This window comes from Pagrus major, chromosome 5, assembly GCF_040436345.1.
Source record: "Pagrus major chromosome 5, Pma_NU_1.0".
Taxonomy (NCBI): domain Eukaryota; kingdom Metazoa; phylum Chordata; class Actinopteri; order Spariformes; family Sparidae; genus Pagrus; species Pagrus major.
This window is the reverse complement of record NC_133219.1, coordinates 16,840,471-16,863,242: the sequence shown is the minus strand read 5'-3', so window position 1 is coordinate 16,863,242 and position 22,772 is coordinate 16,840,471. Positions and strand designations below refer to the sequence as shown.

Here is a 22,772-nt window from a genome sequence, read left to right as displayed (position 1 = left end):
AGTAATTCTACTGTGTTATTTGTAGTTAATTACAAATGTCTCTGGTGGTAAAACAGGGAGACGTCCAAATAACCAAAGTCACATACCAATTATGGGGGGAAAAAAATTGCTACAAAATCCTAGCTGCAGGTCTTCATTATTTCTAAGTTATGAGGATCTTCACTGTTCTGTGAATCATTATGTCGACCAAACATTTAAGTTAAATACCGCCCCGTTAAAGAGCCCCATAATTTCTGTAAATGTTCTGTCAATCACCAGCGAAAGAGAGAAAAGTCTAGTTTCTCTCCTCTTAAATGGCAAACAGCTCATTTAGAAACTTTCATTGGATTCTGTCCAACGACATGCTGAGAAGAAGTAGATCAACTGAGCAGCCAAATGTTTCTGGAGTCACTTAAACTGCTTGACGCCTCCTTAATTCCACCACATATAAATCACAAATACAGCACTTCACGGTGGGGCATGCATTTCAAAATGCAAAAGGTGAAAGAGAAAAATGATTGTACTGATGAGATGTTTTTATTGAAGAAACTCTTCAGCATTAAGTGAAATAGCCTGCGTGCGTCTTGATACAGTATGTACATTTTTGGGGGGTTATTCAAGTGTGTTAGTGCATGCAGTTCTGTAGGATTGGGGATTGTATTAATACTTTTAATACTATAGATAATCGTCTGCGGAATGAGGAGGGCAACGGGTCATAAACAAGGGCCTCTCTTATACAGTATATTAAAACCATGTCAACGGTAACAAAGTAAGAAACATTAAAAGGTAAGAAACGTGATTCTAAAGACCTGTAATAAAGCTGATGGTTTTAAAGTCCATTTCAGACTGTTCAAGAAGACACTGACAAAGTTCTGGATAAAAGAAAGAAAGAGAGAATAAAGAATCAGCTACAATGGCTGCATCATCAGACATCGTCTCCAGCAAATCAGGACGCAAGGACAAGGATTACCATCAGCCTTGGACCCAATCAGGCAACAAAAACAGGCAATTAAAGGTCCTACTTGATGATTAATGAGGACATTTACTTGTTCGAGGCCTGTCCTAAAATCAAAAGGGTTTACCATCTGGAGATCACAAATGTATTCATGGAATTTCCTGGCTCTCTACCCAGATTAGATTTAGGTATTTCTTGTGTACAAATACAAATTTTAGCCCAATTTTAGCCTGAGGCGAGGTCATGGGATCAGCAAAAACTTTGTGAAGCAGCCTCAAGCGAACATGAATAAACACAGAGAATTTAACGGGCAATCTGGTATAAAGATGTTGAGATATCACTTTTGAAACAAAGAGTGATTAATCATCTGGTTGAGCCATCGTGAGAATGGGAAGAAAATGAGCTGGGCCTCCCTGTTCTGTTTACATTACAATTGTTTTAATGGTTTCAATTCCAAGAAGTTTGATTTCAGTCATTTTGATTTCTTTTAATCAATGTACATGAGGCAGTATGAGCTATCCCGTGACACAGAAGGTGCAAATGACACACGTACAACAACCACACACACACAAAAACACACTCTATAGTGCAAACTAGCAGCAGCTGCTCCTCACACTCCCCTCCCCCTTCATCTTATTCACCATCTCTCCAGTGTTTTTGTGTGATTTCTACCACTTCTGTCATTCTCTGTCTTTAACCACTTTCAATTATTTTCCACAGTATTCTGAACAAACACCCTCAATAATAAATATTAGCCAGAGCTGAGCTACTTCCAGCCTCAGCACAAATTACAGGTTTTACAAGTAAAATGGTGTATATTTATTTTTTTTTTTACATAAAATTAAATACACAGTTGGTTATTTATTGTCAGATGAATTAAACTTAATGGCAGCCTGTTAAAGACAATGAATACAAAATATTGGTAAGGTACACGGTTGTTTTAGTTTCTTTCTTTCTTTTTTTTTGGTTTTTAATCAATCAGTTAACTCATTTGTGATAATTCTAGCGAATGATTGCTCACTTATAAATAAAAATACAAACCATTTGCTGTCCACAGCCTCTCAAATCAACTTGTATAGCTTTTCTTCATTCAATATTATAACAAATAGAATATTTAAGGTTATTTGACTGTTGGTCAGACAAAATCGGCAATTTCAAAATGTCACTATGGGCCCTGTGAACCAATGATGTGCAACTGTTAGGAATCGTAGAACTGAAAAAAAATAGCTGAACAAGGTAAATAGAAGAAGACGATGCCTGAAAGCAAGTAACCAAGGATGTAAACAATCCTGGATTTAAAATACTAACAAAAATAAAATAATAACAATGAATGTTAACATAACTTTTATTTGTTTAGAAGAAAACTCCACAGGGTCTCTTTAAGCTAGAACAGTATGACAGTATAAATTAACTGTCTGTGGCTTGCTTAACCACAAACCGTGGCACATGCAAGTAAAGTACTGGGGATTCACAACAAAGAGAATAAAACCACCAAAAACAAAACGTGCTGGAAATCTTCTTTAACCCTAAACTGAAGTTCTAATCCTAAACCAACTCTTTGAAGAAGTGAAGAGAGGTTAAAATGTTCTCAACTCGATTCTCCCTCATCCATCTATCCCTGGAAACAAGTGCGGTTCTCAGAAAAGTAGAGACACAAAAGCACACACACACACACACACTCTCTCTCTCTCTCAGCTCTTATCAGGACCCCCACGCTATTGGTCCTCCAGCGTGTAACGGGGAGCGTTCCCAAACCACATTCCTCACTCCAGATGGCTTTGTTCAGACTCCATGGAAACCTCACACTCCTCAAATCCACCGACGCTCTGCCAGCAGCTCCGAGAAGGAGACACTCGCAGCAACACTCTTTCTTTGAGCCTCAGACGTTTTTATAAGCCCTCCGCCTTTTGTTTTCAATCTCACCTGCAACCTTTGGATTTCTTCTGTTCACTCTTCTTAATCTCAAACATTTTACTTTTTGTGTAGTTAACATAAATCTGTTACTTTGGTTGCTTCTCTGTCAGGATTATTTAATCAAAGCAGGAAATTATGGTGTGCAAGAACTTGATACCTATTGCTAAAACAATAAGAAGCCTTCGTGAAGTATCGTGTACTTTTTCTAGTTTGCATAATTTAGATTTTTTTGAACATCTTTTGATAATTTAACCCTGAGTAAAAACATTTAACTCAATCAAAAAATGAAGGCTAGATATGAGCAGTTCTTCAGCACTTTGTTGAGAACGCAGCCCAGCAGCAGCCTCTCAGTTAAAGCAGGCCACATTGACAATAGACAGACTGGAGCTGCTCTCACTCCAGCTGAAAACAGCTCACATAAACAGAGGACTGAAGGCCGACATCATAACGCGTGCAAAGACAAACTAATACAGAGGCCGTCATTGTGCGTGTCCTCTTCCATACATTTGTCCTGCAGGCAATACTTTGATCATTTTGTACAGTTGAATCAAATTAGTGCACTTCAAACAGAAAACTGCCGTGTCCCTCAACCAAACATAATTTCCACCAGCTGAAAATAGAGCAAAACCTGATGTTTCCCACGGACGTCATCCTGAAGTTGGAGGAGTAGCAGCTCGGGAAGACGTGGCACGGCTGTGATCAACCAAAGATCTACATTTGATGCATTGTCACTACTGTTAGATGAGGAGGGATGCTGTCCTGTGTTGGAAAACAATCCTCAAAAAGAGACGGCGTCCAAAAATGAGCTTGGTTTCAAAACCTCAAACCAAGAACACAGATCATGAAACAGCAGACAGACGAGCAAAAGTCTGCAGGCAGACCGACACTCAGTACGAAGAGTAATGTAATCAGTGAAGGCAAAAACAGAACAGGCACAAATCCGAAATCACCAACAATTACACGCAAATTAAAGTAAGGAGGCCAAGAGTCAAAGGCAGAGTGAGCCAACAGCAGATGGAACAACATTTTTTTGTGACTTAATATCAGATTAGATTAGGAAGTGGTAGCAAAGCAAATCAGAGTTGAGGAGCTGAGGAGGAGAAGATTTATTACTTCAAAAAGTCTCAGAGAAGCAAGCACTGGAGCACGCAGAGGAGGAAGAACTGGGATACAAGGATTTAATTGGGATGAGAAAGAAAGGATATGAAGTACCTCTTTGGATTATTGTTGTGGAGATACAGACAGGAAGAGGAAGAGGGGTATGACATGCAACGACGGTGCCCAGCTGGAAGTGAAACAGGGACGCTGAGGTTTTGTGGTATGAGACGTAACCGCAAGGCCACCAGGACTCCCCAGACATGTGGTGAAGAAAATAGACTGAAAAAAGTTGTTCTCATCTGGTAATTTCGATGATTGCTTCAGAAACTCTTTGTTTTCTCCTCTGGCTGCTGACGTTTTGAGGTACATTATTGTTTTCCTGTTTTAGACTAGTTTTACTTTAGCTTTCAGACAGCTTTCTGGTTGTTTCTAAGCTGTTTTATGTTGTTAACATTTCGTTGTAGCAACCTTTCATGGCCAGAGCACTCACTCAAAATGTAATCGATCTCAGAATTGTGAGATATAATTTGCCGACCCTAATCCCAAGGGATAACTTTTTTTTTCAAGTGTATAGAAGCAAAAATTCACTTCTGTTAAATCAAAGAAACGTGAAATATAAATTTGTTCACAGGAACTACGAGGTTTTCTCAAATTTAAGTTTTTTGTTCATGTTACAATCCCTGTCTTCATGCACTTCGAGCCAGAATAGTTTCGAGGGTTTCAGAGTTTTAAGTTTGCAAGTTGACTCATGCTGACATCTATTAATCATCTGTTCCCCTGCTTGGAAAACCTTACATAATAAAATAAATTAAATCTATCATGCTGAGCTTAAGTTACAGGAACTGGAATCAGATTTGTTTTGACCTTCTCACTGCTGCCAAAATCCACAATCTGGCAAGACGACAGGTTACTAAAACTCTGTCCAGTAATCGAGCTGTTTCTGAGTCCATGTTACTTCTGTTTATAAGTCTCGGTTCACTAGTTATGTAAGAAAACTCAACCTAAACAAAATGAACACAACAAATGCAACAGAGAGAAAACTTCTCCAGCAAGATTTGGACTGAAGAAGACAAACGCAATTTGTGATTGCACCCTTTCAGTCTTTATGAAGTCTGAATGTAAACATTAAGTCCCTGATTTGAGTTGCCCCCAACAGGACCCCAGCATGTGATGACTCAACATGTCAGCAATGCAGCAGTATGGGATCCTTATCTCCCATCCTGGCTGCGTGGCTCCTGGGGGCCCCGGCCACAGCAGAAAGACAAACAGTGGCCCGACCGGGTCGGGTCGCATCGAGGGCTCAGATAAACAGGCCAAGAGCAGAGTGCTGAGGAAGCAGACAGATCCTGCAGAGGGGTTGGTGACGTAAGGATGAACCAGCAGGCAGCAGGAGGGACGAGGAGTCACTGAGGATGTTCCTGTACCCAAAAGGTCACAAGGTCGATGCACACTGATGCTAATGACCTTTAAACAACCACGTGCTCTGTTGAAGAGACTCTGGATAGAAAACCAATCCTCCCCCCTTCCTCATCACTCAGTATTTATTTATCTTTCTTTATTTTTACAGGGGCAACACATGTTGACAAACATCCTGTTAAATGTGCCAGTGTTAGCCAAAAGGCTTATTTTCAACAGCTGTCACCTGGCCAGATGTTAAATTAGCCATTAAAACAACAATAAAACAAACATCAGTCTGCATTTACAAGGAGTACAATTAGCTGTTATATAATGTTGTCTGTGGTTCTGGAGGAGCTTTGTCAAGTCTGACAAAGTAAAATCACAGACTAAAAGTCACAATACACACCCTTTGCTACATCAATTTTGACCATTTTTCAATATATCTTGTGAGTCTTACTCATTAAGAAGGGTAAGATTGGTCTGGTAACAAAGGTCCATTGCCTGAAACAAACCACGTTCATTGCAGTTATGCAGGATGTTCCGTAGCAATGCCACTACCTGGGTGATCCCTCCTGAGTTCCTTTGTGTGCATAGGAGTTTTATACTAGGTTATTTTACTAGAATTAAGTAATACTGATCGCACCTTGTAAAAGAAAATATTTACCAGCAGGGCCGCAACTATCATTGGCATAAGTAATTAGTCTCAATTATTATTTTTAATTGTTTAGCCATTACAATATTAAACAAATGCTCATCACAATTTCCCCGAGAGCCCAACATGAGGTCTTTCAATGCCTTGTTTTGTCCAATCAACGGAATAAAACCTGATGATTTACAGTTTACAATCATCAATCATATCAGCTATTTATCACACTTAACCTTAAACACGTTTGGCATGTTTGCTTAATAATTAACAAACAACCAAAAGATTATTTAATTCAATCTACCAACATAACATAAATTAAAACCTTGAATGTGTTTTCTTTTTTTCATTTATTTCATTCAATTCAGTTATGTCATAAGATTGCATTTTCTTTACTCTGCGGCCAATCAAACCTTCAGTCTTACAGTGAGAAGCTCGAACAATCAATTTCACAGGAACACCCTCTGTATGGAGGAAGGTAAATTTGATTACCTGGCTAGATACCAGAGCAATAATGTCCAAAACACCCCCGCACGACACACACACACACACACACACACACACACTCACCTCCCCTTACATCCCACCAAAACGCTAACGGCTGGAAAAGTGAGATGAAAACAGGAAACAGCTGTTGAAAAGCCGCTCGTCCCCGCTGATTCCTAACTCTCCTCACAAACTCCTCTCTGGACTTCTTCCTTCCTTTTCTCTTCCCTTCTCTCACACGGCAAATGCTCAACCCCACTTACATCTGTAGAGTGTCGACCAGGTGAAAAAAAGTAACACATTTTTTCACTGTAAGACTTTGGTTGATACCTTGGTTGACAGAGGTGGTTCCAGGGATGACTTCCTGCTTGTGTTCCCACTCAACTCCCTGACTGCTTCGGTCAAGCCAACACTCATGGGGCTGTTAAAAGGGCCATTTACTCCTGCTTTGTTCCTCACATCCTTCAAACCACAATAAAAACCCAATTCTCCATTTTTAACTGGATGATTCTTACTACTAGATGATCCCATGGGGTGTCTGTGAAAAGTGGAAGTCGCAACCTGACTGACAAAGATGCTTGTTTTCTTTCTGTAATTTGTTGTACTGTAACTATTTGCTCCTTTTTTTTAACTGATCGGTCTATTTTTTGTCCAACCAACATGTCAAAACCCAAAGATATTTCATTTACAGTGATAAACAGTTGAAAATACATCAACTCCTCCCAATTTATTAATGACTGAAGAGATTAGCTGATTATTAAAATAGTGCAATTCATTTTCTGTTGATTATATAACTGATTAAATGATGGACTGTGTCCACACGGGAAGTTTTGATGAAGAAGAAGGGAAGAAATGTGTCTGTGTTATTTAAAACATCAGTTTTAACAGGCTCGTTTAGTCATTACAGCCAAATCTGGGGGAAAACAACGTCCGTCTCAACATCATCTTAGATCACAACTAATATTAGCTGCACCGTCTACACCTATTGGCCAGTTTACAACCAGTGAGGTTAATGACTATTGTTCGTCTGTGCCATCACCACAGGGGAACCATGTTTCTTCCACAGAGCTCAGGGAATCTAGCTGCTTTCAGGCCGGTTTAGTAGATCTCATGAGAGCGTGGCACTTAAAAACAGTCCTGAGATTAAAACCACCAAAGGGAGCGCAGTCGCCCACAGGTCTACACAGACCCGTAGAGGAAGGTAAACAGGTAGCTCCTTTGTGTCATCACCTTGTGGGCTGCCCAACAAAAAGCCCATGAAGTAACGCATAAAGCACGTCAAAACTTGTGCCTGTTGTTTTTCACAGTGTATAAACCCAAATACTGCTTCAGTGCACAGTGCTGACCCATATCAAGGTATCTCCTGTCTGTTTTCCAATCGTTGGCAAGTGAAGACTCCAGAAAGCAGCATCATTAGCAGAATCACTACCCAGACTGGCACACCTGGAGTATTGTACCTAGACCACTTCTTCCTCTGTCTGTATAGTGATCTGGTGTGTGCTATAGGCATTAAATGACTGACTCTTATCCCACACCATGGACACTTCATGTTAAAATCTCATACTTTGTATTATATATTATACTGTTTCTGATTCTGATGCAATGACAGCCCAGCTGATATATCTGTACTTAAATCCCTAATGTATACTCTCTACAGCTGCGAGAGGCTACATGACGTCATCATCTTCTCATATCCACGTGTCTTCAAGTGTGCCAACTGGACGTGTCGAACATGTGACGTGTGTGGAACATGTGCGCTGACACTCATTCTGGTATGTACAGAACGGCATGCATGTCTATAGTCAGGGTCCATCAGGGTCCCAGAACAGACTCAAACATGATGTAGGGGAAGCCATATAGCAGTAGCATTTCTGGTTGCTTGCTTCCTGTCATTCTCTGCTGTCATACTCAGGAAAAAAGGCAAACATCATCTTTTAAGATGTGAGAATGCCAGGAACAAATTTGGATAAACAACAGATCTAGAGGAGAAAGCCATCATCTTCATCGTCTTTCACATTCATTTTTACTGTTGTTGAATATTTCATCAATGAGAACATGAAGCAGAATCACTTCAAACAACACTTCAAACCAGTCAAGTGCTGGTGACGCCGGACAACAGACGGTCAGGAAGCTCTGCCAACTCCACCCAAAAGTTCTTGGTAGTTTTGAGGGTCCTAAGAACTACATCCTGACTGTTCCTGCTGGGAAACACTGACACAACCTCTTAACACGGTCTGACAACATGGCACGATACAGGACAAGTACACTGGCAGATTTCAGTTACATACAATTAAGGAATTCAAGACCAAATTTCTCAAATAAAGACGCTCTCAAAGTAAAAGTCTCCAAGTTATAATAAAGGTATCATTAAAAAGGGAAATTTGCAAAAGGAAAGTGTTGTTTTACAACCTGGGATGTAAGATCCATGAGCCATTGTTCATTGGTCATGTCATTGTGGACAAGAGATGGTGGCACCACGAGAAAAAGCTCCACAACAATGTCCATTTGATATAAGTAAGTATACCAGTTTGATTGCGCCAGTTTATCACCTTTATATAAACCACATACACAACAAATCCATTGACAGTGTGCCATTTGGATAACATTCTAGCGCTCAAGAGAACTTCAAACATCATTACCAACAAAAGAAAAAAATGGTTCACAAAACAATCTTACCACATCGTCCATTTAGTAGCTGTTCTGAAGATTCTGATCAAGTCACATGATCTTCGTGAACAGAGGAAGCTCTCTCAGTAGATTTGGAACTGTAGATACTTTCTGAGTACTGGCTTAAAAAAGATGAGTTTATGAAGATCATGTTACTCAAGACATTTTAAGTTTTCAGTGGAAGCACTTTTCCTAATTGAAAGCACTTACTGACATTTTTGCTGTTGCAAGAGTTTCATGTTTAAATACATCAAGAACTAGTTTCTGTCAGTCAGTGTGTTCTCGATTAAGCTGAGTTTTAGTTGTGGAAAGAATTACTTCAGAAAAAACAGATTTTGGGAACAAACTCAAACTTTGTGCAGCTTTTTGGAAATGAACACCTCATTTGACCCTGTAATAACCATGACGATATGTTGTATATCTGTGAAAGACTGTGGTTAAAGTCTCTTACTGAGCAGTGTGTGTTCCTGCATCTGAACAGGAAATGAACACAATCCGTCCACGTTGCCACATCAGAAACACATGCTGCAGCCTCTCGAAGTTTGATGTTTCACCCGGACTATACTTCTTTTGCTTCTTCACCTGAACACTTAACATCAACATCTCTGTACTCCACCACACCTTTTTCTCAGGTGTCTTTAGCCTCTAACAGCACCAATATGCCTCTTTTTTCCTGAGCTTTTAATACAATACCTTCCATCTTCTACCCTTAGCAGTTATTTCTACTTCTGGCACATCTCTATTGGACAAAATTACTGTCAGGCTGTGTCAGGCTGTTTTGGTTGTTTCTTCACACTATCTAGAAGAAATATCAGGGACAGTGTGAATAAAAACATCAGCTCAATGTCAAGAACTGTCAACTTTAAACAAAAAATGAGACATAGCAGATAAAGCCTGAACTGATGCACCACTGAGGTTTTTCTGCCAAATCAGGATGGAGACCATCTGGTTTGTAAAGCTGCAGAGAGTGAAGAAACATCTGACTGGCTGGCTGGATAAACTGTAAAGCTGGCTGGATGCAGTGGCCAGCTCCTGGTACTGAAAATTCACCAGAGGTTTGCATATGATTCTTCTTTGATATCTTTACCTGAGTGAACTGAATTTCTGTAATTTGCACCTGTTTTCTGTTTTCTCTGTGCAAAGTGCTGCAAACAAGAAAAGAAAAAACACACAAAAAACTGATACATTTGAGTGAGAGTTTGCATGCGTTTCGTTACAAAACCCATTGAAAGTGTTTTGAAGGGTGTGGAGATGATGAGGATTTTGGCAATTATGGGTTTCTGGAGACTGAGTGCACATAAATGATTGTGACTGTAACATGAAGACAGGATGGGCACACATTAAGGAAAGGTTTGCACTTATAATACTTCAAACTTTACCTCTTCTAATTAAGTAGCAGGCAGAATATAGCAGAATACTATATATTTGAGTATTTTTTGTGTCTTTAGACAAAAAAGTGTTTTGCAATTTTAAAAATACTTTTTAAGAACAATAACAACAGGGTTGGTTTAAAAATGTTCTTCTACAAACAAACAAACCTTTTTTTGGAACAACTCATTTTCTTTTTTCTTCTTTTATGTGTTGAACTTAACAAAGTTCTAAGAAAAAAACTGAACATGTACGAAGGGTTTTATGTAACACATGTTTTGCCTTGAGCTGCTCTTTGTGTTTACCATGTTTCCAAGTGTTATAAATGCACATCACTGTTTGATGTTATATCACCAAAACTGTAAAACTAAAAGTTGAATCAAGGCGACAAAACATAAAGTCCTCTGTCTGCCGGGACATTTGCCATTAAAAAGCTTACGTCATCAAAAAGAAGACAAGTGTGTATAACTGAGGTTTCATGGTTTACTTTTTTTTTGCATTTCACGAGGGTACAAATAATTGTGCCAATTCATTTAAGGCTTATGTAATTTATCAAGACAAATGCTAAAAATCTGCAGTTTCCTTTGGAGTTTGCTGATTTTCTTTGTATCTTTGGGGTTTGGACAAGCAGGTCGAACAAAACAAAAGACAATGCCAGAAAATCTTCCTTGAAAACTTCTGATTTTACAAACATAACTAAACATAGTGACACTTATAGTCCCGTCAGGAAAAGCAGCCGCCACAACATTTGATATTTGTTTCACTGCAAAACTTTCCACCATTGCTGCCATCACTGCTCTGCTGCTGACCTTACTTCACTTCCTGATATATAATGCCGTTAACTCTTGAGGACACACACAACCATCGCTCTTAAGTAACACAGGACGGCTGGTTTGCACAACAAATCATAGTTGAAATCAAGTGTATCAGCCACTAAAGCACTCTTGAATCTCAGCAGCTGTGAGTTCAGGAGCCACAATATCTATGAAATGACTGAAACACTGGCATGCAATACTGACGATGAGTAGCAAAGCTCATGAGAACAGATGAATGTTTTCCAGAGTGTTTTTCTGCAGCAGTAACGTTGGTCATATCACAGGCGGATGACAGATATCAGACAGGCCAAACAGCATATCGGTCTGAGAGCTGGACACTCACATTCGCAGCATGTGATCTTCTGTGCTTCCAGCCAGACTTTGAGCCAACCAGGGACTCTGGGAGGGGTTTCATGTGGTGCAGCGCGGCCCACTGGGTAAGCTCGCTGTTAATTCCTCCAGTGTTCCCGGCCCACAACAAGGCCAGGCCCCGGCCAGGCCCCATACAAAGACCGGGTTTGTCAGATCTGTGACATAATGCTAATCTCTGTCCGCCGCGGAGGGAGCCTCCCTGCGCCGTCACCTGCTCCTCTGAGAGGGCCTTGTTTTCAGTCACAGAGATGATAACTGAGATGGGAGGGAGGCAGTGAATCTGGGCTGTTATATAACCTCCAGAGAGGAGAATGACCTCTGAGGCCTCGAACAACGCAGTCCTCGCTGTTGAGGACAAGAGCTGAGGGACTGATGGAGGTTTCGAAAGAATTCAGTTTGTTATTTCTCAGCAAGTTTTAGTTTGACAAACAAACATTTTTATGAGGCAGAAAAAATGATCTCACTGGATCATGAGCCAAAGAAACACAATGTTTTTGTATCAGGACATAACACACTTAAATGTCAAAGGAGAAACTTTAAACTAACAAACCAAAGTCGTGTTTTTCAATACAAATACATTACAATGAAGTATGTAACATTAACAAAACCTTCCAGCAAATTATATTTTAAACTCAATCTGCATTATTGGATTAAAAAAGACAACCCAGACTTTTGTACAACGCAGTTCAGTGAAATGAACATCGATGTTTTCTTCTATAGTTACAAGCAGATATTCATAACAACATTTCCACTTCACAATCTTCACTCATAACAACATTTCTTGGAATTACTGGTTGTGTGTGTGGTTGGTCGTCTTCCTGTTTTCCAGTTAAACATAAGGAGAGCTATTAAGAGTCAACAGCCATGCTAACCGTTCTGTCAGGCTGCATTTAGTCACAGTGGTGCTTTGAGCTAGAAGCTAACATCAGCATTGCCACGTGCTTCTGTGTTAACGTGCAATTTTAAAAACATTGAATCAAAAATATAGTATACTATACAGTGTAAAGTAGACTTTAAGTAAAGTAAAATGGAAGATAAAGTAAGTGCAACAAGATAAATCAGTTAGTGGAATAAAAAGCCCAGTGCAGCTAAAGCAATAAGCTGATTAATAGATTAGTGCAGTGGTTAATGTTAACGTGAAGCAATGTCTACTCACAACGTCTTGTTGTTGAAGTAGCGTGGGATCATGAGGGTTGTTAAGTTTGTTATTAAACAACAAGCATCGAAATCTATCTGATGCACAGAATTGTTTCTGGACATCCTAATGTCTTAAGTTCTACTTTTAGTTATGTACGTAAACTTCCTTCCTCACTCTCTGACCTTTCATCTGATGTCGAGCATTGGGAAAATGTAAGTACATAGCGGTCTAAGGGTGTAGTCATTTTCAGACATTTTAATGCGAAAAGTGGCAGGATGTGTATAATGTTATAATGCTGGAAAAGTGCTTCCACTGAAAACTTAAAATTTCTTGGTAAACAACACTCGTCAAAACAACCCCACCACATTGTCCGCTGAGTAACTCCTCTGGAAGTTTCAATCAGTCACAGTCTTACTCATGATCTTCATGAACTCATCTTTTAAGCCAGTAGAGGCTGTTAACAGCTGCTGCTGATAACAACAGAACTGAAACAAGAGGCTAAATGAGGCTAAAAGGATGTTCTGTGGTCAACACCACAAGCAACAACTTTCATCTTACACATTTTCATTTGATTAATTGTTACTGTAAAAATTACTCATTACTACAACTTTCAAAAAAAGCCAGATAAATAAACAGACGTTGTGCAGCAGAAATATGTTACCCAGTAACTCCTGAACCCCGTTTTTTTAGACAATAAAAAAAGATAAACTGTTCATCCGTTTTATCATTTTGAGAAATGTATTGAAAAAATATCTGAAATATTTGTCGGATCCAGCTTCTTCAATGGTTTTTTTTTTTACTTTTGTCTGACAAAATAAAGACCAAGACATCATCTTGAGGGGCAACAGCAACTAAAGTTCTGCCTGTTGAGGTTTCACTCAACCAAAGAGACAGTCTCCACCTCACAGAAGTGTTTACATGACCAAAACTCCCAATCTGCTCTTTCCTCACTGATGAAAGGTAACAAAAAGGAAACATCCGCTGACAAGAAACCTGATCAAGATGGTTGAGATCTGTGAGTGTGTTTACTTTTTCCTCTCACTCAAACACACAAACTCACACGCACTCTGCACTGGGATGCTGCTACGTGACAACGGGGATGTCGAGCGTATACAAAGAGGACGCAGAGAAAATGTTCTCCCACGTACGCCTCAGTCAGCGCGGGGGTTTGATGTCTAACAGGCATGTTTGAACACAAGGTAACTAACAGGGAGACATCGACACCAACCACAGACTGCTTTACACCACACACACTGAGACAACTGAATGTGGGGCATCCTTTACTGAAGCCAGACCTGGAAAATCAGGGCCATCCTTTCATCCGAAAAATGGGTTAGCAGCAGTTCACAGAGTCTGCCAATAAAACACTGCGCCGGCTATCAACATAACGCCTCATGTTGTTTTACAAGTTGAACTTAGTTTAGTAGGTCAGAGAGGAACAGAAAGAGAGAGCGTCAAGGCAATCTTTGTGCCTCAGGTGGGGTTTGAAACTAAATAAGATTTCTGTGACGTTTGTTCACTTATTTAACTCATCGGACACTTTTGACACGACTACACCTGTCACGGAAAGGATAAGGAGGGCAAAAATTGCAACTCGCAGGAGCAACCGTTCATAACATTTGGAAAATTGTGTTACAGGTTTACAAGTCATGCCTAAACCTGGCAACTCTTTTGGAAGATTGTTTCCTGGAATAATGAGGTAGTGACGGTCAAACAGAGTCCACACACAAGTGCAAAACACTGTAACAGACATCTGATGAGGCTTTCAAGGCCGTTTAATCTCATCTAGAGAATCAAAGACGAGGGAGGCAAAGGAGATGAAAGTTGTGGATGTTATTGAAGTTTAGGGAGGGAATCTGGAGCTATGGGAGGTGACTGAGGAGATGAAAAGCCCAGAAAGAAAATGAAAGTCATCTTCAACTTTAGTTCACCGCATCCTATTGTCCCCACAGCAAGTCCAAAAGGCAGCTGGGTCTAAGAGTGGAGAGTTATTTTAGGAGGTTTGGAGTTAGTAGACGGGATAATTTGACCAGCGTGGACTGGTTTGGAGGCTTCTGTTTAGTCTGGTAGTCCAGTTGAGGTGCCAGTGCAGATACACAGAGACGGAGAGGCCACTTAACATGGCAACACCCTGCTTTTAAAATGTGACTCAGAGAAAACCAGTGTTTTATTAACCAGCCTGAGCCGAGTTGCAAAGTGCATACACCTGAAATAGCAGCAACAGCTTATAGAAAATTTTACAAAAGATGCAACAGGAAACACTAAATCTGTTTTTGAATTTTATGATACTAGAGGAGGGAAAAGCAAACCCAAACCAACCACCTCAAGTAAAATGTAAGCAATCTAATATAGTCACTGCAAATTCACTTTATGAATACAGCAAACACACCACTAACAACTTTTCGGAGCCACATCGAATACTATAGCTGCATCATAAGAGCTAAAAAACTCAGTCAGTACATTCACTATATAGCTTCATAAATGCACTATATACTCCTTTAATGTATTAAAGGGGCACTATGTAGTTTTGGAGAAGAAATTCAAACTTTGCAGTATCAATGAGATAATAATACAAACTCAGAAATGTTTCCATAACTGCATAAACAAGCTGTTCACAGAGGAAAATATGGTCCCCAGAACACTGTTTGAAGCTAGAAAGGTGGCAGGGTCCGCCACACATAAACAAAGTAACACAGTATAAAACTGTGTTGTCCTTTCAAGACAACACAGTTTGTTTATTCAGTTTATTCAGTCATGAAAACAGTTTGTTTATGTAGTTTGTTTAGGCATTTTAAAAAAAACAATCATCAAGATCTTTCTCTTGTGATTAAAATGTCTTCCCCCAAAAAACTACGTAGTGCACCTTTAAATCCCCAACGACATGGCTATGATTTTATAGTAAATTTAGCAAAGATGCAACAGCAAAACACTGTAATCTGTTTTTGAATGTTGTGATATTAGAAGAGGAAAAAACAAACCCAAACTAACCACTTAACACATAGTGAAAGATAATAAATCCTATAACACATAGTCCACTGCAAAATCCCTCTTTGACAAAACAAACACACCACAAACAAGTTTAGGAGCCATATAGAATTACAGCCACTGCACAGGAGTTTAAAAACCTCCATGAAGTGTCAAAAAAAGTCAATTTTTCATCATTAACGTGACTTTAATAAAGGCAAACAGGCAAAATACTCTTTGAAATGCCTTTTTAAAAAGTTCTGCATGTACGAAGTGAAGTTTACTGTTATCTCTCTTGTGATTTGTGGTGTTTTTACCTGGTAGAAGTGGCCGCAAAGTCTCCATCCAGCAGGCGCAGCTTGCAGAACAAAACTCCGTTGACAAAAGGCACAGCGCTCAGCTCCTCCAGGGTCAGATGGGTCTGAAACTTGAATTTCTTCTTTTTCACGAAGAAGGCCATTGTTTTACTGTCTTCACTCGCATAAAACACAGCCAAACCTGACGAACGAACTAAAAGAAAGTACTACTTAAAAACTGTCTGAGCTTAATGCAACGTCCCTGTTCAGCTGATGCTTCAGTCTGTGTTTTCATGCGAACTCCGCTTCTTCAGAGATGATTCAGCACAGAAATCTGGAAACAAATCAAGTATTTCCGTTATAAATGTGTATAAACGAAGAGAAAATGTCACGCTTGCGGTCTGAAAGTCATAGAGAACTTACCTGGAGACATTTCGGGTGCTGTGGGGTTCGTCCAGACGCCATAAAATGACAGAAAAAGACGTTTGGGCTCTTGTTTCTTTCGGTACCGAGAGGAGGAACTTTACATTCGTACCGTCAAGCTCGCTGGGAATGCGTCATGTGACTTCCGGTTGGCACCTTTCGGAATAAAAGCTGAACTCTGAAGTCACAAATCTGCATTTGACAACAAATATCAAGTTACTCAAGTAGGCCACTGCACTGTTTCTGTAAGGCTACCTTATATTTCTACTGCACTACATGTATCTGATTATTCAGCTGCCCAGTAGTCTGTGAAGTATTTAAAACCAGCTCCACCTCTTCAACATGCAATATTAAAGTGATCATCTAAATACTTTTCACATCTAAAAGAAGAAAAAAAAGCAGTTTGCATTTGATAAATGCTGTTTGTTTGCTTGGAATTCTGGCTGCTGATGCATAAGGGGCAAAAGTTCATGTTAAACCTTGCAGAGTGACATTAAACATACAGCACAAGCATAGTGATCTGCTAATACTACAAACTTTCTGCAAATAATAAATAAAATGAATGCATCAAAGAGTCAGAATTAGTACATTTCTTTTGCACTGATGATTATTTACACTCTTGAGTACACTGCCTAGCTTATATTGAGCTCATTTGACTTTGAATTTTACAACTAATCAAAAAAGATGAATTTAAAAATTTCTTTAGTAATAATTGTTCAACATCAGTATGGTTGTTTGCTTCAATTGTGGGTTTTATTTTAAAACGTATCGAACATAACTTCCGGTTGCTTACTACCTCACTCTTGTTAACTCGACACAGCTCTTTGGACTCTCGCTTGCAGCACATACTGCAGCCTGAGCGGTGAAGCAGCGCCACCGTGTGGTGACAGTCTGCTGCTGGGAGTTCAGTCATGTTACATTCACGGACTTTTATTTTATTGATTTATTTGTTTCTTTTTTCATATGAGAAGATTAAAATAATTAAATAATTTTATGAGGCACGTGAAAGCATAGCCATCGACCAGAATGTTTGCCTGGTAAGTTAGTTATTAATTTGTCTTTTAAGGCGGCACAATTACAAACTTTATTCTGAGAAATTTTCAATAAATTGGGCACCGTTATGTCAGCAGTCTTAAAATATCATTTTTGTTGTTGAAGCTTTTAATCATAGATGAATTTAATCAATTCTAATAGTGTCACCACAGATTCAGTTACTTATCAATTCATATTGTTGTGGTATTGTTTTTATATTATAGGCCTATATATATATTTATAAAATAACTGATATGTTATAAGCATGAAGAAATGTTACTTTCAACGAGGAGAAATGAATTATTTAAGCGGTAGGTTGATCAGCTTTAAGTGAACTTCATTGTCAAGTCAGCCAACAGAGAGCAGCAGAGCATCAAAGTCAGGGCAGAGAGGATCTGTGTCTAAAATCTCTATACTGACTCCTCAGCAGCGCCTTTATGCACAAACGGTGATGTGATCTGCTTTATTACAGGATTCAAATACTTTTTTTTTGTCACAAACACATTTGTACACAGTGAAGTGTGCAGTAAAAGGCCAAATTACTGCCTCAGTAGACTGTTTTAAGCTTAAACTACTATAATAATACAATATTGACGAGAAAAATAAAACGATATCTAATATAATATAGATATAGATAAATAATAGTACAAGGAAAGGTGATACATTCAACAGTAAGAGAATATTATTTCAGTTTCTGAATATTTTTGTTTATTTACTGGTAGATTTCTGTTGTATTTTCATGTAACTTGTCAATGGTCACAACACATGGCTGAATTCATAATTCAGAGTCCCTGTTTTGAACTTTGTGCTTTCACTCCTTGATTGGTTGAGGGGTTTCTGCATCATTTATAAAGGACAACATGCTTCCTCTTTCTCTGGAAGTCAGCTGAACTGATGTATTAGCAATTCAATGCCAAAGTGCACCTCTGGTTATCTGGAACATCCTGTCACTTGTCTGTCCCAACAATAACCCATTAACCCAGCCATAAAAACACCTCAATCCAAATGTAAAACTGTACCCTTTCCTCAGCAAGACAACAACAGTGTTACAGATGATTGTGTTGTGAGATTTCCTCTGTTACTGATGAGACTGAGCCCCCTCACCTCTCACCTGTATTTCTCCAATGTAGGTTAAAGTGTCGCTGAGACCTCTTTGTGACAAACACACACTGTCGTAACAGTTATCATTTACCTTCAGCTGTGTGACGCAGAGGATTCAACAACTGGCACCAACAAGACCAACATGTTTTTATTCACTCTGGACTTTATCTGGTTGGTTAATGGACAGCTGAGTTTGAACATTTTATGCTCTTTGATATAAGCCAAAACAGACGCGAGCACTCTTAGACCGAAGTTACCAAAAACTGACTCACATGAGAGCAGTGGTGGAAAGTTACTGAATACTTAATACTTAACCAATCTCTTTTTCAGGTGGTTTATAATTCCACTTCATTATACTTTATAGGCAAATGTTCAGGAGTGGGAAAAAATCCTCTGTTCCTTTACGTAAATAAAAGTAGAAATACCATCTAAAAATACTCTATTAAGACTAAAACTCCTGAACTTATAATGTTCCTTCCTCTGCAGAGTAGCTCCTTTCAAAGGGTTATGTTAGTGTAAAATATTTTATTATTCTGTTTTTATCACTAACCATTCCATAGAAGTACCTGAGTAAATGTTAGTTGCATGTTAGTTCCACCGCTGCAAATATTGGACTTTCTACTCCACTAGATAACAGTTATTTTTCAGTTAAAAAAAAAATTACTTTAAAAAAAAAACATATGATAAGGTTATAAATTAAACCAGTAGGTCAAAGTTTCATTTACTAGACATTTTACAGCACCAGGGTTGTAAAATGAAATGTAGGTTGCAGTCCCTTTATGTTACATAAAGAGGGGGGTGGGGATGTGGAGGATGATCTCAGAGCTTGCAGAAATAATGAAGCTGCTCTGTAGTCTGCTGGTACGGCAGAGGATACATCTGTATCTTTTGGCAGATGGCAGCAGGGCGAACAGACTGTGGCTGGGTGGGTGTTGTCTTTAAGTATCCTTTGGGCTCTATGCAGACATCTCTGATGCGCTGTAGATGGGTACTTGTGATGTTCTCGGTGGTTTCAATCACCTGCTGTTGAGACTTCCTGTCCTGGGCTGTGATGAACCATGCCTGTTTCTGATGTTTGAGTACTTTCTATTGCTCCCTTTACAAAACCCCACATGTTTCTCCTCTAAATTTCTCACATGGTTGAATTTAAAGAACTGGTTGAGGCTGAAAGAGGTCAAATTATTCATTTTAGTCCAAAAGATTCATACAGATTGGTGTAGCAGAACTTTTCTTCTTTCATCTACAGTAAACCATCTTATAACCCCTTAGATTTATATTGTGACCCCTGATGAAACCCTGGACAACACCACTAAGCTGTGTATATAAAGTACCTTGACCAGCTACAGTTATATAATGCTCATAATGACCAGGGCCTTGGTAATCTGTGAATCTGGACTAACTGAGGGTCTGATCACAGCTGAAGAAAATAAAACCTGCAGAGAAATATGTCCTCATCAGCACATTTTATCAAACCTTCAAGTGCTCTTTATCTCAGGATAGGAGTGGACAATCTTTAAGTTGCCAGACAATCAATACTTTTTGTAACATTCTAACGCTCAGACTGAATTCTGGCAAGAAAATGGTGAGAGATTGATTCTGCAAAATACACAGCATATCTGACAGTATGTGGACACCTGCACAATGTTTGTGGATACCAAAAACATTACAGAAGTACAGTATGTGATGACTGAGCATGTCATCCCATCCTCCACTCTTCTGGTTTCAGGCTTCCCATCTGATTTTATATCCTGGCTGCAGATTTGCCCCCACTCAGATACAACAGCTGATGTCCAATACTGACGTTTGTTGATAAGGTCTGGCTCACAGTCGAGTCCAGGAGTTAGATAGAGCTGAGAGCAGGGCTCTGCACAGACCAAGTTCTCCACAGCGAACTGTGAAAATCATTTTTGTGTTTTTTGTTTTACAGATCAAGCAGATGCTCGTACAACTGACAAAGGGAACGAAGGAAAAAGAAACACTATTCTAATAATCACACGATTTAGTAAAATACAAAGAAAACAAGATGATCATATATAACATGACATGACGGTCAACATGTGTGGTCTTATGAGAATGAATTCAATTTGGAGAAAATGCTAAAAAACAAACAAACAAACAAACAAAAACACTCTGACAGAGAGAGAAGTGAAAACATATTTGTATATAAACACACTGAGCTGATGAATATTCAGACCTTTGCTATGACTGATAGTTAAGCCTCATGCAGAGGTGTGTGTGTGTGTGTGTGTGTGTGTGTGTGTGTGTGTGTGTGTGTGTGTTGTATGTAAACCCAGACAGGATCAGCTGATAGTCTCAGGGCTTCATCTGGTAGATCTTGGCGTTCCTTCAGCGCCTTTTTTAGGCTTTTGGCGCTCCTCCGGTGCTCTTTGTTCCAGTTTATTTCTACAGCCTTCATCCCTCCAGCCTGTCCGCCTCAGGGTGGCTTTGACAGAGAGATCTAACCACTGCAGTCAGGGGCCAAAACAAATTATGCAATACCGTCTGCAGCAGAGTAAATAACATACAGGGAAACTAAATTAATTACAAGACCGATGGAGTGTGTCGCAGAAACAGATGAGGACTGTTTTTTAGCCTCACAAGAGCGCATAGAAGTTTTCTAAAGTTTTCTAAAACTCACTTTTGCTCATAATCCAAACTTGATTATTGATTTTGCATGGATTTTTTTTTCTTTCACTTGCTGATACATCTGTTTTGCTGCTGGATGAGTCTGTTTCCATGTGTTTGTTTTTGCTTTGCAGCAAAACCAAATTTGCCATGAAGAACAGTGAAGACTTAACTGAAAATAGGCGATTCACGATTAAAGATGGTTGTCATTCGTTTAATACCTGCTGCAAACCATATAAACTTGCACTACTCAAGTAGAAAAATAAACAAATGCATGCAATGACCCTTCATTGTGAGCTAATGTTGTGGTCCTTTCAATAGTTGACAACGCATTTTTTTACCCCACAGGCTCATTTTAGCTCTGCTTCATTAGACAAAAAGAGACTTCTTAAAACAGCCTAATTTGGAAACATAGATATGCAGATACATTTTAATCTCATTCATTTTGCCTTGTCCTGCTTTAAAATCTGTTGTCGCATGCATGCTGGGCTGGCTGTGTGTATACCTTTGACATTACAGCTCTACCTTGATGTTTCACTATTATATTCATCTATTTGTAATTTATACCATTGACTTCTTTTAGGTTTATTCTGAAAGGTGCTGTACAAACAAAAGCGTGTTCCTCTTCTCCTTATCATTTTTCGCGCATTTTCTAGTCAATTTCATTTCATCTGTTCATGTCCCACACTGAACTGAATTTGTTTTTTGGGTTGTTTTTTTTTGTCTTGCTCTGTTGTTTCTTGGCTTTGTGCTATTTGTTATTTTATGAAAATGAAATAAAGTCAATCATTATTGATATCATTGTTGTTTTTGATTTCTGCAGGAGCATGCATCAGTGATTTGGTGATATTAGTTATGATTTTCTTTACTGGTAAAATTGCTTATTGAGAAGTTTAAATTAAAATTCAGGCTGTTGTTAAAGGTGATCAGATTTGGCAGAGATCCAAACCTGCATGTTTAGACAGATCCAGTGGTAAACAGTGTCCACTTTCTACACCCAACCTGGAGCCTTTTGAAACATGTCTCTCTCCGTATGGACCTCCACCTCTTGCCTTTTGAAATTTGAGCAATAATTTTTATGAGGCTCCTCGAGCAAAGCAGTACAGTGTGTCCACGATGCACTGCTTATGTCATATCTTGACCTATGAAAACAAACCTGGTGCTGGGTACAGTCATAATTTGACTTTAATTCTGGCAGTGGGACCCTGCTGACATCTGTTACACAAGGCCGCTGTGATGTGCTGCCAATAAGAGAGGCAGAGCAGCAGGTTTCAGTGCCCCCTGTGAAGGTTTGACTGGATGTTTGGATAAGAATAGGCACTGTAATGTTGTTATTTCAACTGCTTTATCAAGCAATCAATCAATTAATCAATCACTCAATCAATCAAACTTTACTTATACAGCACATTTCAAATAACTCAAAAGCAATTCAATGTGCTTTACAGGTGACTGAAAAAAACATGGTATATTAAGAAAACAATAATGGTGCAATAAATTA

General features: G+C 39.1%; 1 protein-coding gene across 1 annotated transcript in view; it reads right to left on the bottom strand.

Moving 5' to 3' along the window:
• eeig1a (estrogen-induced osteoclastogenesis regulator 1a) overlaps nucleotides 1–16,606 on the bottom strand; it is a 32,220-nt gene extending 15,614 nt beyond the window's left edge. Inside the window, exons 1-2 of the mRNA XM_073466300.1 lie at nucleotides 16,517–16,606; nucleotides 16,115–16,427 (exon numbers count right to left, since the gene is read on the bottom strand). Coding sequence (XP_073322401.1) covers nucleotides 16,115–16,257 — 143 coding nt within the window. The 5' untranslated portion in view covers nucleotides 16,258–16,427; nucleotides 16,517–16,606. The remainder of the gene's footprint in view (nucleotides 1–16,114; nucleotides 16,428–16,516) is intronic.
• Between the last annotated feature and the right edge of the window lie 6,166 nt (nucleotides 16,607–22,772).